General features: G+C 51.4%; 6 protein-coding genes across 6 annotated transcripts; 1 reads left to right on the plus strand and 5 right to left on the minus strand.

The window, feature by feature from the left end:
• Positions 1–874: 874 nt before the first annotated feature.
• Positions 875–1,619, minus strand: B0T23DRAFT_440487 (uncharacterized protein; the record flags this gene model as incomplete). The annotated part of the gene is made up of 2 exons (XM_062840730.1): positions 875–1,292; positions 1,355–1,619. 2 exons carry the CDS (start codon positions 1,617–1,619, stop codon positions 1,159–1,161), a joined length of 399 nt encoding a protein of 132 aa, XP_062694331.1. The 3' UTR covers positions 875–1,158.
• Positions 1,620–2,184: 565 nt separating this feature from the next.
• B0T23DRAFT_419547 (uncharacterized protein) lies at positions 2,185–3,766 on the minus strand (the record flags this gene model as incomplete). Its single annotated transcript, XM_062839708.1, has 5 exons — positions 3,409–3,766; positions 3,130–3,334; positions 2,788–3,089; positions 2,581–2,617; positions 2,185–2,492 (listed from the first exon to the last, which is right to left on the minus strand). Exons 1-5 carry the CDS (start codon positions 3,442–3,444, stop codon positions 2,185–2,187), a joined length of 888 nt encoding a protein of 295 aa, XP_062694332.1. The 5' UTR covers positions 3,445–3,766.
• A 1,748-nt stretch (positions 3,767–5,514) lies between these two features.
• B0T23DRAFT_314556 (major facilitator superfamily domain-containing protein) lies at positions 5,515–7,149 on the minus strand (the record flags this gene model as incomplete). Its single annotated transcript, XM_062834805.1, has 2 exons — positions 5,515–6,821; positions 6,909–7,149. The coding sequence occupies 2 exons, from the start codon at positions 7,147–7,149 to the stop codon at positions 5,515–5,517; spliced, it is 1,548 nt and encodes a 515-aa protein (XP_062694333.1).
• A 1,003-nt stretch (positions 7,150–8,152) lies between these two features.
• Positions 8,153–9,593, plus strand: B0T23DRAFT_377744 (ClpP/crotonase-like domain-containing protein). Its single transcript, XM_062837046.1, has 2 exons — positions 8,153–8,682; positions 8,834–9,593. The coding sequence occupies exons 1-2, from the start codon at positions 8,496–8,498 to the stop codon at positions 9,484–9,486; spliced, it is 840 nt and encodes a 279-aa protein (XP_062694334.1). The 5' UTR covers positions 8,153–8,495; the 3' UTR covers positions 9,487–9,593.
• A 102-nt stretch (positions 9,594–9,695) lies between these two features.
• On the minus strand, positions 9,696–11,848 carry B0T23DRAFT_452841 (PQ loop repeat-domain-containing protein; the record flags this gene model as incomplete). Its single annotated transcript, XM_062841154.1, has 2 exons — positions 11,310–11,848; positions 9,696–11,247 (listed from the first exon to the last, which is right to left on the minus strand). Exons 1-2 carry the CDS (start codon positions 11,366–11,368, stop codon positions 9,696–9,698), a joined length of 1,611 nt encoding a protein of 536 aa, XP_062694335.1. The 5' UTR covers positions 11,369–11,848.
• A 747-nt stretch (positions 11,849–12,595) lies between these two features.
• Positions 12,596–14,892, minus strand: B0T23DRAFT_120856 (Sas10 C-terminal domain-containing protein). Its single transcript, XM_062832032.1, has 2 exons — positions 13,353–14,892; positions 12,596–13,294 (listed from the first exon to the last, which is right to left on the minus strand). The coding sequence occupies exons 1-2, from the start codon at positions 14,745–14,747 to the stop codon at positions 12,806–12,808; spliced, it is 1,884 nt and encodes a 627-aa protein (XP_062694336.1). The 5' UTR covers positions 14,748–14,892; the 3' UTR covers positions 12,596–12,805.
• Between the last annotated feature and the right edge of the window lie 130 nt (positions 14,893–15,022).

A 15,022-nucleotide genomic window follows, 5' to 3' on the forward strand; every position in this document is an offset into this window, starting at 1 on the left:
TGAAACATGTTGTCTCAACCCAAGGGTGGGATTTTCATAGGGCTAACTACGAAGCCGGACGTATCTAGGGTGATGCTTCTGGATTGTACTGTTAGGAAAGGAAGATATTCTTTTCCTTGTTACCGAGCTTTTAAACGGTTTGAATTGCCCCTTCAGCTGCCCATGGATAAACGGTGATAACGTAGCAAGCAATGATCCCCAGATTCAGTCAAAAATAGACCTCGGGATCTTTGTCTTGTATATAGTGGTCTGGTTGAACCTGAACTTGCATGTCCATTGTCGGTAGACCGCCTAAAAGTCTCACTGACAGCTTGTCAGTCGGTCAATCAGTTAATGCTGTACTGCAGCTGACAATTGTGTGTCAATTGCGTGGGCTAGGATCTCAGTCCAGAGTACAGACAAATTGGAGTGTGTTACTCACCCTCACTGCGTTCAGTTCAGTTCTTTGCCCTCACCAATTGCCGTTGGGAAAAGTCCGAGACAGGGACATTCAGTCGGGTCTGCATGTGGGCTACCTTTGGTAGCCTGGTGGAGGCACGAAACATGTCGCTAGCTGAGACACACGAGAGCCGTGATATCTGGCGCGCGTATGCGAGGAAGCGGAAAACGTGATGAGGCGGGTGAATTTGAGACATATATGCATGGGCATGGGCAAGTACGGTACCAGAGGAACTGAGGACACACATGAATGGGTGATGGAAGGTCCAGTACTGTATTGAAGAAAAATTCTAGAAGCAAGATAAGAAAAACTGAGCCAGAGAAAGAGAGAAACTGGTTGGAAATCACAAGAGCCGCCCAATTTTGTCTTCCGTCGTTCCCATCCTCATTTAGAAGGGACTGTGCAGCACGCCATGATCGTTTCCCGTGATGATTGCCTTCTTACAGATTTGAACAAATATCAATATTAGGTAAAACCCCAACAGGGCAACAAGCAAAACAAAATTGAAGTTCTTTTGGTGGTGTGGTGATATAGCATTCAAGCTGAGGAAAAAAAAAGAAAAAAAAAAGAAAAAAAAAAAAAAAAACCTGCGAAAGAAACAAGACGATAGGTGGAGAAAAAAACAGAGACAGAGGAAATAGCAGATGACAATCCGTCATCCAGTCGTTATCTCTTATATAACTGAAGCAGCAGCCTGGTGTCACTGAGACGTAAATGTCTCAATATGACTTTGACCGGGACTTTGGGACAGGGTTCCCGTGGCTTGTCAAAAGCATGTTGACATGTTTCTTATAGCCAGACGTATCTTGTCGGTGTGAGATGTCAGGAATCATCCTGTCATCACAATGAGTGACTAGATGGGAAAGAAAATTGCAAACTCACTGGATTATTTCTTGGAAGAAGGCTTTCTCGAACCTCCATTTTCACTATCGCCGTAGATAATGATGCTTATGAAGCGTCTGTAGGGCTCTTCGGCTTGGCGAGGGTCCTCCTCATCTGGTCCATACTGAATGGTGCCTCTGGATTGCGTGGCATTTTTTGGGTCCGGATCATCGGGGCCGTCCATCATTGTCGGATTTTCCCAATCATATTGGGTTGACCCAATGAAGGACATGTAGTTGCTGACCACATCTTCGGTGATGAAAAGGCTTGAGCCACAGTTACTGGTGGATCTGATCATTTTGACGTATCGATAGTCGGTCGAAGCGGAAAAAAAATATGTATCTTAGATGGATATGTAAGTATCGTCAGCCCAATAAAGAGAAGAGGTGAGGCTTCTGTTGGATTCTCATCGTCGAGTGTCCGATAAATCTCACCCTCTCTGCCGACCAAGGAGGCTTATATACTTCAGCCGTCCGAACGGGCAACGCTTTGACCCAACATCGTGACTGCTATGTCAGGACATCATTTCACGAGACACACAGCGTTTATCGAGGGCTATCCTGTTGGGTTGAGCTGACAGTCCTGATCAGATCAAGCTCTCTCAGCATCAAAGCCACCATGACCTTGGTTGTCGACACCATGCCAAGGCTCACAGCCCATGTCAAGCTCGCATTTCCACCTCCGCAGGGTTCAATCAGCCCGAAGGCAATACAGACTCTCAATACACGATTGAGGAAGACGATCCGTACGACTTTGGCCTCCTGCGTCACAAGTTGATAGTTTGCTGCGGCCTTCCGTACGTTAATTCTCAGAGTAAGGGGGTAAGCTGAGAAGGACGGAGGAGTCAGACCGGGGAAATCTTCCTATTCCTCGGCATATTGACACTGAGACATCATCCATCCCGGCGGCATCTGGCAGGCTGTCTTGGTGATAGTTACCATGGAGGCCAAGAAGGGCAAACTACCGGCGTTTCGTGATGCCGTGAAGTCAAGAGGATACGGTACACTGCTTCTTGGGCAGGATGATGTCTGACCGCCAATTCCGAAAGTGGTCCACAACTGGCAGTGAAAGGGAGGTGCGAAGCGGGCAGAGCCGCATTCAACGGAGCAACGGACATATCTGGTCTCGGGAAGTGGCTGCTGGAGCCGAGCCCAAGCCGGCCAGCCTCGGACTAGATGATTGAAAAGAGAAGGAAATATCTCGACACTCGGGTGAAACTTCCTTCATCCCCGGTGGGAGACGCCTGAGCTGGTAGTTACTCCTGTGTTCAGCGAGTCCAGGGGCTTGAAGTCTATACTTGACCATGGTACAGGCCACAGAGCAACCCAACATGATTTGCTGAGTCGGGCGGTTATCGAGTCGGACTAGGGATATAGGAACGACTTGTGCGTCAGCTTAAGATGCTGTAGTGTTCTTATGCCTGACATGGTATGACGAAGCAAGGTTTGATTGACGAATGAACGCACCGTGGTTTTGTCTCTCGGCTTCTGAAGATGTGATTCCAGGTGCCCAAGACCATCAGATTCGACCCTTTGCATATCTGTAACTCGAGATTTGCGACTTTGGTTGCTGGATGTTTCAGTTGCGAGAGGGGTCCGGAGCAGGGAGGTGAGGCTATCGCCAACCACGGTCGGCACAAACTTGCATACCTCCCCGTTTACCCATACCCATGAGTGACCCATTTGGTCATTGATTCCGACAGTGGCGTAGAGCCCCTCGCCTCTCCGCAACCGACCAGCAGTGTCCTGTTGACCCCCATCGGCTGTAGCTGTCCGTGAAGTTTAGGAAGACAAGACCCAGAGGGGCACTTTCCAGATACACAGAGGAGCTTCTCAGGTAGGACGATGCCGGCAACTCCTTCCACGGGGAGTATCTCGATTTAGGCATGGAGTAGCTTGGAAGCTCCAACGGACGGCGAAGACGGCAGACGATGGTGTACGGCAGCGGTTCGTTAAGCTGTAGCCAAATACGAGCACGGTACTGATCCACGAGGCATCCTAGACCCGTCTTGCTCTGTTACGTGGTACGGAATCTATCACCTACACACGGGGAAACACACAGAGAGGTTCTAGGGTGAGATGCCTTACAGTTATTGCGCCTCTGTGGCCATCCGTATTTGACATGTTGGTTCAACGAAACTGAAGGGAGTGGCTCTTTCGATTTGATTGAGAACGCTTCGTTCCATGTCACCTAGGTCACCCGGGTCACCCTGGCACGGCGGCTGTCATCATATTGTGGACAGGTATTTCATTGCCGTTCACATGCCGTATCTTGATGGGATTGGAGATGTAGAGAACCCCCCGCCGACCGGTCTCAGAGCCATTGGGAAATGAACGCGCTGATGTCGTATGAATAGCGGGAGGGAGACTCAAGTTACTCTTGCACTCTTATTGACCGACAGCGAGTGGAGGAGTCAGTCAGTCTCGGTTGATTTAAGGTGCGTTGATAAGTGTTTAATGAAGAAAGGAAGAAAAAGTGGACAACCGGCGGTTGCGACAATTTGGTTTTGTACCTTGCATTGCGATTGCAGGCAGGCAGCGCACAGGCCATCTGCCGTCAGACTCGGACCGACAACTGCCGCCCCTCCGCCTAAACAGGAGCGGGCGCAATTCATGGTGGGGTGAGTGGCGCACGGGCCATATGCAAATGCGAAGACAAAACTGCGCCGAGAATTTGAAATTTCTGATCCCTTTCCTCCTTTTCACAGCACAAGCACAACAAGCTGACAACCAACAAAACGACAACATTTTTCTCAACTCATCCAAACTCTGCGCAACGTCGCAAGAGATCCCCATCGCCCGACCTCAACTATGTTTGGCTGTCATGTTCAACATGCCCCGGGTGTTACGCCAGAGCTGTTATTCGTGTTCTCCTGCTCCCCGATGCAGTTGCTCCGGCAGCCATACAACGGTTTGACGGCGGCGACACTATCTCCTCCTTTGACTGACCTAATTCAATCCCCTTTGCCAGCGTCGCGTCACAAGATTACAAACACAATCACACACACAAAACCCACAACTTGCCTGCCTCTGCGCTATCTCTCCTTGCGCTCTAGGTTAACTTAATTTTATCGTTCGCGTGGAAGAAAAATCCCAAGGCCTAGACAGCCGGTCTAATCCACCCCGCTGCAGCTGAGTGTTCTGTCCTATGATCACTCGCGTGCTGTAGCGGGACTAAAAAGGACAAACATCTCATCTCCCCCTTAGCATAGCTTGTTCTTGCATGGCTTCTCTGTGTAACACATCTACACCCGTATCCATGCTGATCGCTGAGTGAACTCGCCGCAGTAGAAGCGATTGAGCTGAGGCAGAGTGTCTGGTATCAAGATGCATGCTTTCGATTCTTTGTAACTCTCCATGCGTTTCATTCAATGAAAACCATGCGTGCGTAGTTCTCGGGGCTGACTTTCTCGGACTTCACGCACGGTGTTCCGTCAACATTTAAGGAATAAAGCGAGCAGCATAGTACCATACCGCACCATTTTCCTTGAACCTGAACATAGCACAGACAAAACTCTCCTCGGATGTTCCTGTTTGGTGCTACGAGCAGAGACCGAGGAACGAGGTATGCGCAACGTATCCTGCCATCTGATGAGAGACGGGGGAGTCACAGAACACAATCCTGCAGTGAGCTCAACATCTAAGCAGCATCACATCTCGTCCGTGGTCGCCCTGGCTCAAGTGGGAAGAAATACGATATGCTCACCATCCCTTACACTGTCAGCTCAAGAGACTCAGCCTCAAGTTTTGTCCTACTTTGAGGACCTTTGCAGGGTTTTGGTACCAGCCAGTCGGTCTTGATGCTGCCGACGCGCCGAGGTCTGGTGATACCTTCATCGACTGATTGGTATGAGATGGCGACTGCCTTGCGTCATGCTCAGCCACTTTGATCCATATTAGCACGAATCAAGGAATATCAGAGGGTAAGGTTAGCTATTTACCTCTCCCATCAATATCATCAAGCGATGAGGGATCATAACTGAAAGACGAGTGTTTTCACACAAACTCGTTTAGTTCGTTTTGGTTGCCTCTTTGTCTACACTTGCATCTCTATGCTGTAGCTGAACATGATGGCCTTAGTTTCCTGTCTACCTGGTCTAAGGAGACTGTAGTCTCGCTAGAGGTAAACAAACCTCAACTTGCACACATTCGCATCAGTACACATCCCCCTACCACAACACCCGACCCATGGGTTCACAACCACCCCAACCTCTTCCACAAAAAGCTTCCCCCTCCCACCAACGCCGTCACTCCCGTAAACGCAATTAGCCCTCCATACCCACTTCCATACCCAGCCAACGCTTGCCCTTGCCACGGCAGCTCCTTAACCAGCGTCTCACTCAACGGCCCACTGACCACATTTCCCACTCCCCTGCCCAGCGCCAAAAAGGCAAACACCATAGTCGGATCAACCGGCTTACTCCCGTGTTCATTTTCAGTCTCGGCAGAGCCACTATGACCCAACTTGGCAACCTCCTTCATAATTCCCGGCCACGCACTCGTGAAGCTGCCCGCAAAGAACCCATACACCACACAAAACACATACAACACTGCCAAGTTGGTGCCGAACCCCCAGAGGAAGAAGGTCCCCAGCACGGTGCCGGCTGTCGACAACATGATGCAGGTGGTGACGTCCAGCCGGTCAATGAACCAGCCCATGGCAACGCAGCCGAAGACGGAGGCAACATTGAGCAACAAAAGAGTTAGAGACGTGAGAAACCCCTGGGCTTGCAGGACGGAGCGCGCGTAGGAGGGGAGGTAGATACCCGGGAGGAAGAAGCCGAGGGCTTCGATTATGTTGAAGAGTTGGTAGAAGAGGAAGGGCCGGGTGAGGACGAAGGAGAAAGAGGGGGTGTAGGGGGTTGGGGGTGCAGCGTGGACGTTAGTATTGTTGTTGTTGTTGTTGTTGTTGTTGTTGTTGCTGGTCGGGGTTGTTGTCCCAGACGTAGAAGAGTTCGAAACTGCTTCACTTGCCGCAAACTTGCCCCCAACAGAAATCCTAGGCTTCAAAAACCACGCCAACGGCGCCGTCAAGACGAATACCGCCACTGCCCAGATGCGTAGTGTCGTCTGATACCCATACTCGGACAAAAGATGTTCCAGCAACGGCGGCAGAACCACGCCCGCCAAACCAGTGCCGGACCACATAATCCCGTAAGCCAATCCCTTCTTCTTGACAAACCACTCATCCAGGTAGAGGATGCAAGGAGAGTAAGCGATCGAGCCCCCGATGCCGTAAAGAATTCCCTGGGTGACGATCAAGTGCGTGACGGTTGTGGAAAAGGACGACATGGCGAGGGCAAAACACATGACTAGCAACCCAACAATGGGAGCCCATCGCGCGAACCGCGGAAAACGCCGGAAGAAGGACATGATTAAGGGAGTGTCGATGTACATGATACCCATGGCGCAGGTGCCGATAACGGCGAGGTTGCTGGAGGAAGAAAAGGGCGGATGGATGCTGTAGTAGTCTTGGAAGACGCCGAAGGAGTAGGGGAAGCCTGGTGTAGAGGGTCACGGTCAGCATTTGGCCTTTTTGGCTGATGTTACCTGAGTTAGAGGTGCATGATAAATGATGCTGAACGTACCCCAAACTAATGCTTCGACAACGAAACAAGCGGCTAAAAAGAGCCAGGCGTCCTTGCCGCCGTCAACTGGCGGTAGCTGGGAGAACTCATGTCTTACAGGTTCTTGAACAGAGGTATCTTGGGGCTCAGGAGTGCCGGTCTCAGCTCGGCGGATTGGGTCGAAGTCCGCATTGCGTTCGGTGGTTCGATAGGATGGAGGCAGTGAGTCCAGTGGTATATCAAAGGTTGATTGGGAAGCCATCTTGAGGTGTCTCGTCACCTGCCGAGCTTTGGTGGAACGTGTTGTCTTCCACTTGTATGTCAGACCCGAACTTATCTCTTTTCCTATTTGAGGAACTCAATCTGGAGTAATAGAGATTAATGGAAGTGCCAACATCGAAAGGGACACTTCCATCTTTTATGTCTGTGCCTTCAAGGACCCAAGTTTCAAGACGAGATACTAACACTTGCTGTTCTCCATAGGCCCCACAGGCCCACAGCAGAATGACAAGCGTGCGCCCTTCGTTGACAGTTCAGTGCCACTCTGCGCTGCGGTCAACTTGGAAGCTATTTCTTTTGAGGGAAGGATTCCCGCCGCCTTGGATGACAGGGAACTGGTTGCTAAGGGCCATTTTCTTGGTTTCGAAAATGGAACGATCAAGCCCCTGACGGCAGTCTGCCCTTGCTGAGGATGAGGAGGATACGAGGAGAAAAAGACAGCGGTGGAGACGCTCCTATAGGTCGCGGGAGAGGACTGTACACAAGTGTACATCGAGTTGGAGCTTCGTCCATTGCGTGATAAAGATCCATTGTTTTCATCAACTACCCGGTTGTTCCTCTTCATTACGCCGTAAAATTCACATGTTACAGACGGTCAGCGGCCCCAGTCTCAATGCCATCAGGTTCGGCGTATTTTCAGTACTCTGACGGTTATTACCGTCCCTGATCCCTGACGGTTCTGACAGATGGATGACCAGGTAGGTCAAGATAAGGACTGCTGTAGTGCGCATAGGTTGACCCACCTGATCACTAATCGTACAAAAGCGTAATCCGAGGTATGAAATTTGGGCTTATCAATGACTTTGAATACTGCGAGGAATGGAAATCAATGTGGTGATTCTGATGGATTGATTGGTCTGAGAAGACAGTCTTGCGCTAGGTAAATATCCCGATAACGAAAGCCCGGAGTGGTGGATGATTTGTTCGAGACTGGATAGTGCAATCCTTCAACTTCCAAAACCTACCTAGGTATGTAACCTCGTTCTAACCACCTTTCCAAACACGTCCTCAACTCCCCATCATCCATTGACTTGCCAAAGGAGAAAGACCATGTTAATATCATAATGACTAACTCCCGTCTTCATAGGGCCAAAGTGGATAGCCGAGGCATGACCGTCTCCACCCCCGCATTGTGGGGAACATCTTCACAGTTCCAAGCCCGCTGGCCCCGCGTAAACAGGGGTTCGTCTCATTCTCGGCATCCGGGGAAGGAATTCCATCTTTTGGAGTCTTGCATATCAAGATCTCTCTCACTTCTTCCTCTCTTTTGCTTGCAACACAGCTTCAGTCCAGAAAATTCAAAATAGGTAGTCCCACCAATACGGAGCCATGGCGGAACCATCAGTCATCAACGTCGAGTACAAGGGCCGACTGGCCATCATCACCATCAACAATGAAAAGAAACTCAACGCCCTCACCCAGATGCAATACTACGATCTGGCTCAACGGCTACGCGAGGTTGCGACCCACGATGAGGTCTACATTACCCTGATCATTGGCACCGGCCGTTACTTTTCTGCGTAAGCCAAGCTTTAGTTTACTTCCCATTACCTCTTCCCCTGACCGCCACAACCGGCACTATGTAACACAGCAATCAAGCCCCCAAGTATAATCCGTTTTGTCACTTTTCATAAATCAGCAAACAACTAATATACATGTCACCATACATAGTGGTGCCGACGTCTCCATCTCCAGATCCAACGTCGCCCCCTCCGAAGGTCTCTCCTCCCAAGACGCCATCCACAACCACTGGCTCCGCAACTTCGTCGCCAACAACCTCAACATCACCCAGGCCTTCTATACGCACCCCAAGATTCTTATCGTTGGTCTCAATGGGCCTGTCATCGGCCTCTCCGCCGCTTTGGTTTCCTTCGCCGACTTCATCTACTGCGTCCCCTCCACTTTTCTGCTCACCCCCTTCTCGTCACTCGGTCTAGTAGCCGAGGGAGGCGCCTCTCGCGGTCTTGTCCAGCGATTGGGTCTACCCAAGGCTAACGAGGCGTTGATTATGAGTAAGAAAATTACAAAGGAGGAGCTGGTGCAGACCGGGTTTGTGACCAAGTGCTTTGAGCAGGTCGGAAAGGGAGAGACGGAAAAGTTTAAGGGGTTGGTGTTAAAGGAAGTTGAGGAAAGGTTGGGAGATCATTTGGTCGGAGATAGTTTGTTAGGGATCAAGAGTCTGATCAGAAGGCCCGAGAGGGATGTGTATGATGCGCAGAATGTGGCGGAGGTGATGGCGGGTTTGGATAGGTTCGTTAGTGGAGTGCCGCAGGGGGAGTTTGAGAAAATTGCGAGCGGGAAAAAGAGGCATAAGCTTTAGGGGGGGTTTGTGTAGACTCGCGAGTGGAGAAGAGGATGAGGGAATGGTTGTGTATATCATTTTACAACAAAGTAAGAGCCTTGATCCAAGTTGTATGACCCAGAACGTCATCCTAAACGCCCATATATGCCCGCCCATTTCCCGTTTTGCCTTTCGTCATACGTCCGTCAACCATTTTTTAACCCAAACATATGAAGCATTTACCTCCCTCATAACCTCCCACTCTCACTTCCACCCGCACCCACGGACGCACCTCCCCTCACCCCGACATCTCTCTCCGCCCTCCTCCTCCTACCTCTCACCTCAGCCTCATCCAATTTACTTCTCTCATCATCACTATCCCACCCCCTCCCATCACTTTCCTGGCCCTGCTCAACCCCTGCCTGCCCATCCTCACTAACCGTTCCACTCCTCTCACTAATCACACTACACCCATCACTCCCACTCCCACTCCCACTTTCACTATCCCACTCACTATCATCCTCATCATCACTCCAAACCTCCTCGTTACTATACAAAAAGAATTGTATAAAAATCGCCGCATCCAACAACAACGTCCCCGCGCTGCCCGCCAACCAACTCATGTTGATCAGCACATAGCGCCAGTAAATCTGTCCTGGCTCTCCATCCTCGCAATCGCCCGGGCCAGCAGCGCATTCCGACGATCCGTCGTAGGCCAAGATGGATAAGACATAGGTCAAGTTGCCCAGGCAGGCAAACAAGAAGAAGAGCATGGAGACACCCTCGGTGGACTTGCGCCGAAAGTTGAGAAGTAGCTGAGGAAGTCGAGAACCGAGGTAAAGGATGGCGGAGAGGTAGCCGTAGATTTGACCCCAAAAGGAGAACTCGACTCCTGTTTTGGGGAGGCCGCCGTCTTGGGGATCGGAAGATGGAGGAGGTTCATATGATGGTTGTTGTGGGTAATACTCCCGAGACAAAAACCAACCCATGACGCCGGCTGCGCAAACCATGAGGATGGCCATGAGGTTGAACAGGAAGGATTGCAGCTTCGTGGGACCGGCAGCAGCAGGTCGTGCACGGTTGTTGCCGTTGCGCCCGCGCGGTTGCTGCAGGATTTCGGCTTCGAGGTCGGCGTCGTCGACGAGGGGGACCGCGGGCGAGAGATGCGACCAGCTGGACCCGCGACCTTCGCCGGTACCGTCGTAGGGGTAGAGATCGCCGCCGCCGCCGCCGCAGACTCTGAGGTGGTGGCCGTGACCGGTATGTCCGTTGTTGTGGTGGTGGGGAGTTAAGGTAGTGCTGGTGATAGTGCTCGCGGATGAGGATGACACGCCTGCATTTCCTCTTTCTCTTGCTCCTCCCAGCAAAGCGGTACGCTCATCCGGTCCCGATTCCAAATCTTCTCCTACCCTTCTTCCTTCATCGCTCGACGTCCCCCGACTACCATCAGCCCTCCCCTTACCCTTGTTCTTTCCGCGTCTGCTCCCCATATCACGCTCTGAAGTAGCTTCACTGTCGTCGGAGTCAATGGCAATGGTGGGAACCACTTCATCCCGCCAGGTAAATCCCCGATAATAGAAACATTGCGCCAAAAGCACCACGTCGGCAATGGTGTAATAAATGGCCAAGATGAGCATGGTCGGCAGGACCCCTTGCAATACGGCCCCCAAGATGTTGAAGACATCGCCCGTTAACCAGATGATGATGAATTGGATGGAGAGTCCATCGGCGGATGAGCGGCGGAAGTTTTCGATGATTTGCGGGGAGAAGACGACGACCCAGCATGCTATTGATACGGAGCTGTTGAGAGGGTTTAGTAAGATGGAGAAGCTGAAGTTAATTGGGAGTGGAATGAGACATACCCGAGGATCCCCGATATGGCCTCGACGTCGAGGTTGAGGAGTTCGGTCGGGGGCGCCATGGTGGCTGCTGTTGTCCGTAGGACCGCGTGTAATGCTGTCTCACTGTTTTGTGCAACCGTCTCTTGATAGGTACAGGTTGGGGTTTAAGCGTGAGGAAGGATGCGATGGTTGATGAATGAAGACGCTTGTTGATGCGCTTTGCTCTCCCGCCTTATCGATTGAGTTGTTTGCCTCTAAGATTCGTTGGGACTTGGAAGCCCAGTTCACCTCGCTCTTTGTTGTGTCCTTGTTTTGTGGGTTTGGTAGATAGGAGATACGTCACTTTATTTGAGAGCCGCCCTGAGGATTCATGAGCGGTCGGTCAAAGAGTTATAGAGTACAAACTGAAGTGAGGCTCAAGATAACGATGCAAAATGCAAAGTCAACAAAAAGGGCTGAACAAAGGAAAGAGTCGACCTGGTTACAATCCAATTCGAGTCATACATGGTGAAAAGTCTGATGGTCGCATGACTAGTTTTAATCCTTTGCCTCTTCATCCGCAAACCGGTTCCCCCCCAAGGTTGACCCGCCTGCAAGATACGTGTAATGCATCCTCGGCGGCGGCAAAAGAGCCCTTAAAAACATGCACGTCTCAGGCGGCTCAAGCATCCCGGGCTGTGGATCTTGTGGGGTACGTCAACCGCTAGATGAAACCCTAGTACAACAACATCCAACAACAGCATCAGAACCCATCGAGGGAAACCCGGGTTTCTGATAGACCAAAAGCAGACTGTTGGTTTAGAACTCTTCCTTCTGCCTGTTTGTTGGGTTTGAAAAGTCATGATGGACTGGAAAAATAATGTGGCATGTCCTAATCATTGCTCTAACATTCCAGTGTTTCATCCCCAAAACTACTTCTTGAACTATCCGTGTTGAAGATACTGAAGATAACGAAATTAAAGTGTTCGGTTGAGGATCGTGTGTTTGTTCAGAAATTGCCCAATCTAAGGATTTATCATGTGGTGGTGTTATATTTGATCCGAAGTTGAGATTTGGGCATTTGCATTGATTTGTCCCAGAGCTTCTACTGGCTCCCATTCAGGCCTTGTATCCTTTCCAAGTCAACATCGCCTTTCCACCCTTTCGAATCTTGGCGCACAAAAGATCTCAAGGAAGGGCACAGAAACGAAGAGGGATTAGGAATTGGGATAAAACAAAAAAAACTTTGAGGGATTCTTGTAGGACCCTGTTCTCAGACCCGGGGTTTTACTATGGACCTGTACAACACGATTGAACAGGGTGCCAGTACCGGCGACCTCCGGTGTTGAGAATAACGGATATTGTAGTTTTTGACGAGGTATCGAGTGTGTTCAAGAAATACAATGCCATTGTGTGTGCAAGCCCCCTTTTTCCGTTTCCGTTGAGACCATGATTATCGACAACCCAAAAATTTATACATGCATGATATACCCAGAGTACTACAAACCAGTCCAACAACCACGACAACCAGATCCAAATCAAGAAAGCTTGATACTCTTGACCAAGCCGGTCTTGATACCCGACAGTTCTCCCTGGTATCCGCCCTTGCCCTCGCCGCCCTTGTACACGGCCTTGACACTCTTGAGCTTCTTCTGCTTCTCCGCGTACTTCATCCTCTTCTTGACACGCGGGTTGCGGTTCTCCTTCTTGCGATGCGGCGTGAGGCCCTTGTTCTTCTGGATCTGGTAGTTGATTTGGCGCTTGCCGTCGGGGCCGATCGTCGTCTCCTCCACGACCCGGGCGCCCTTGGCCGCCGCCAAAGCCTCGTACTTGGCCGCCTTGTCCTCCTTCTTCTTGGCCGCGTTGTGCGCCACCATGTCGTAGTACTCGTCCTCCTCCCCGCGCACCTGCTTGGCAACGGCCTTGTCCTCGTCGTCGCTGTCGCCCTCGCCCAGCACGGCGCCGTGCTTGCTGTCCTTCTTGCCGCGCTTCTCGGCCTCGGCGTTGAGCCGTGCTTGCCTGTCTCTCTGCGCAAAAGTCAGTATATGACAACACGGAATGTTTTTTAGGCAATGGCCGACTTACAAATCTCTCACGGTAGGGAAGATCGTCATCACCACCGGCGTTGCGACCCGCATCCGCACGCTTGGCGGACTTGGACACAATCTGGGAGGTGTAGAATTTGAGACTCTTCTTGCGAGCAGCCTTCTCCTTGGCCACGTGAGCTTCAAGGATCTCCTCGTCACCAAAGTCGGAGCGCTCATCGTCATCGCGCTTGTCGACCTTGACAGACTTCTTGCTGGCCTTGGTTGCCGTCTTGGTGGTTTCAAGCAGACTGGAGAGATCGGCAAGAGACTGCTCGACAGCCCTGGCCTTCTTGGCCTTCTCGGCCTCCTTCTTCGCCTTGGCCTTGAGCTCAGCCTTGGATTCGCGCTTGCTCTTCTTGAGCATCTTCTTGAAGTCCTCCATATCGTCGTCAGACAGGTCATCATACTCGCCCTCATCTTCGGGTGGCGAAAGCATGCCGCTGGTCGAGGAGACGCTCTTGAGCGGCTTGAGTTCCTTGACCTTGAGCCAGGCCTCGCGACAGCTCATTAACGTGCCCATAACCTCGTGGTCCCTGAGTTCCGTAGGGCTGATCGTCTTGGAAACACCTTGGCTGTCTCTTGCTGGCGAAGTCAGGATAGCGAAATAACTGGCGAGTGAAGCGATGTAGCACCCAAGAGTCCAGAACTTGACCATCTCCAGAGACTTGGCAGGCTTGCCCTCGGCCTCTTTTTGGAGAGTTGTGAGAATCGGCTGCAGCTCCCTAAACTCCTGTGCCAGGTAGTCAAACTCGGGATATCGGCTCTGTAGAAGCTTGTATCTTTCTTCCGGCCCCATGTCCTCTGTGACTTCGATCTCGTTGAGTTTCTCGGTAATGACATCCTCCTCTCCCTCGGCCTCCTCCTTGGTTCCTAGCCATTCGCTCTCGTCGAACGCGAAATCAGCCTCGGACATCTTGGCCAACTTCTTGGCCTGTAGCCTCTTTGCCTCAGCCTCTTCCTCCAAGGCATCGGCCTCGGTTTCGATCTGGTCGGCATTGTAATAGTCCTTTCTGGAGGAACCCCACCATCCTTCGTCGCCTTCTTCCTCCTCTTCACCACCCATCTCTTCGTCGGAAAGTACTGTTGTCTTGACCTTCTTGCCCTTCGCGGGCGCGGCGTCTTCGTGTTCGCTCTCCTCATCGGATTCGTCCTCCTCAAAAACCTCCTCATCAGAAGCCTCTAGGAACTCCTCCTCCTTGTCTTGGCGCCTGCGCTTGGATTGTCTGCCATCATCGCTGTCGTCAAAGTCGATGCGATCCTGGTTCTCCCAGTATTCGTCTTCGGAGTTGGCGACATCTTTGTAAGTCTTAACGGTAAGGCGGGCGTCCTTGGCGTCGACCTCGCGAGGCTCGGCGGGACCGGTCGGTCTCGGGGCTTTTCTCTTCTTGGCCATTTTTGCGTTTGTGTCGCGTTTATCTATTCAGGCGGGTTGGATGGAGTCTGGCGCGACTGAGAAACGTTGACGTGAAGACGCTGCCAAAAGGCACTTGGAGATGCTCGTTGAATGGGCTGGTGGGTTCGTTCGTTCGCTAGGCGGGCAACAAATGTTGAAGCGGCAGAATTTTTTTGCTCTTGTCAATTTGCGATCCATTCCCAGCGGGACCTCGACCGCCCAGCTCCACTCTTATGCAGGCCGCATGACCCCACAATTGAAGATGCTCCACAGTT

Source organism: Neurospora hispaniola (assembly GCF_033458365.1).
Source record: "Neurospora hispaniola strain FGSC 10403 chromosome Unknown B0T23scaffold_3, whole genome shotgun sequence".
In the NCBI taxonomy this organism is placed as follows: Eukaryota; Fungi; Ascomycota; class Sordariomycetes; order Sordariales; family Sordariaceae; genus Neurospora; species Neurospora hispaniola.

What these genes read in the sequence shown, in the direction of transcription:
- B0T23DRAFT_377744 (XM_062837046.1), top strand. Translation starts at nt 8,496, where the DNA reads ATGGCGGAACCATCAGTCATCAACGTCGAGTACAAGGGCCGACTGGCC. An exon ending in TGGCACCGGCCGTTACTTTT is followed by an intron (nt 8,683 to 8,833) that starts CTGCGTAAGCCA and finishes ATGTCACCATAC; the next exon opens with ATAGTGGTGCCGACGTCTCC.
- B0T23DRAFT_120856 (XM_062832032.1), bottom strand. Translation starts at nt 14,747, where the DNA reads ATGGCCAAGAAGAGAAAAGCCCCGAGACCGACCGGTCCCGCCGAGCCT. An exon ending in TTCCCTACCGTGAGAGATTT is followed by an intron (nt 13,295 to 13,352) that starts GTAAGTCGGCCA and finishes ACTTTTGCGCAG; the next exon opens with AGAGACAGGCAAGCACGGCT.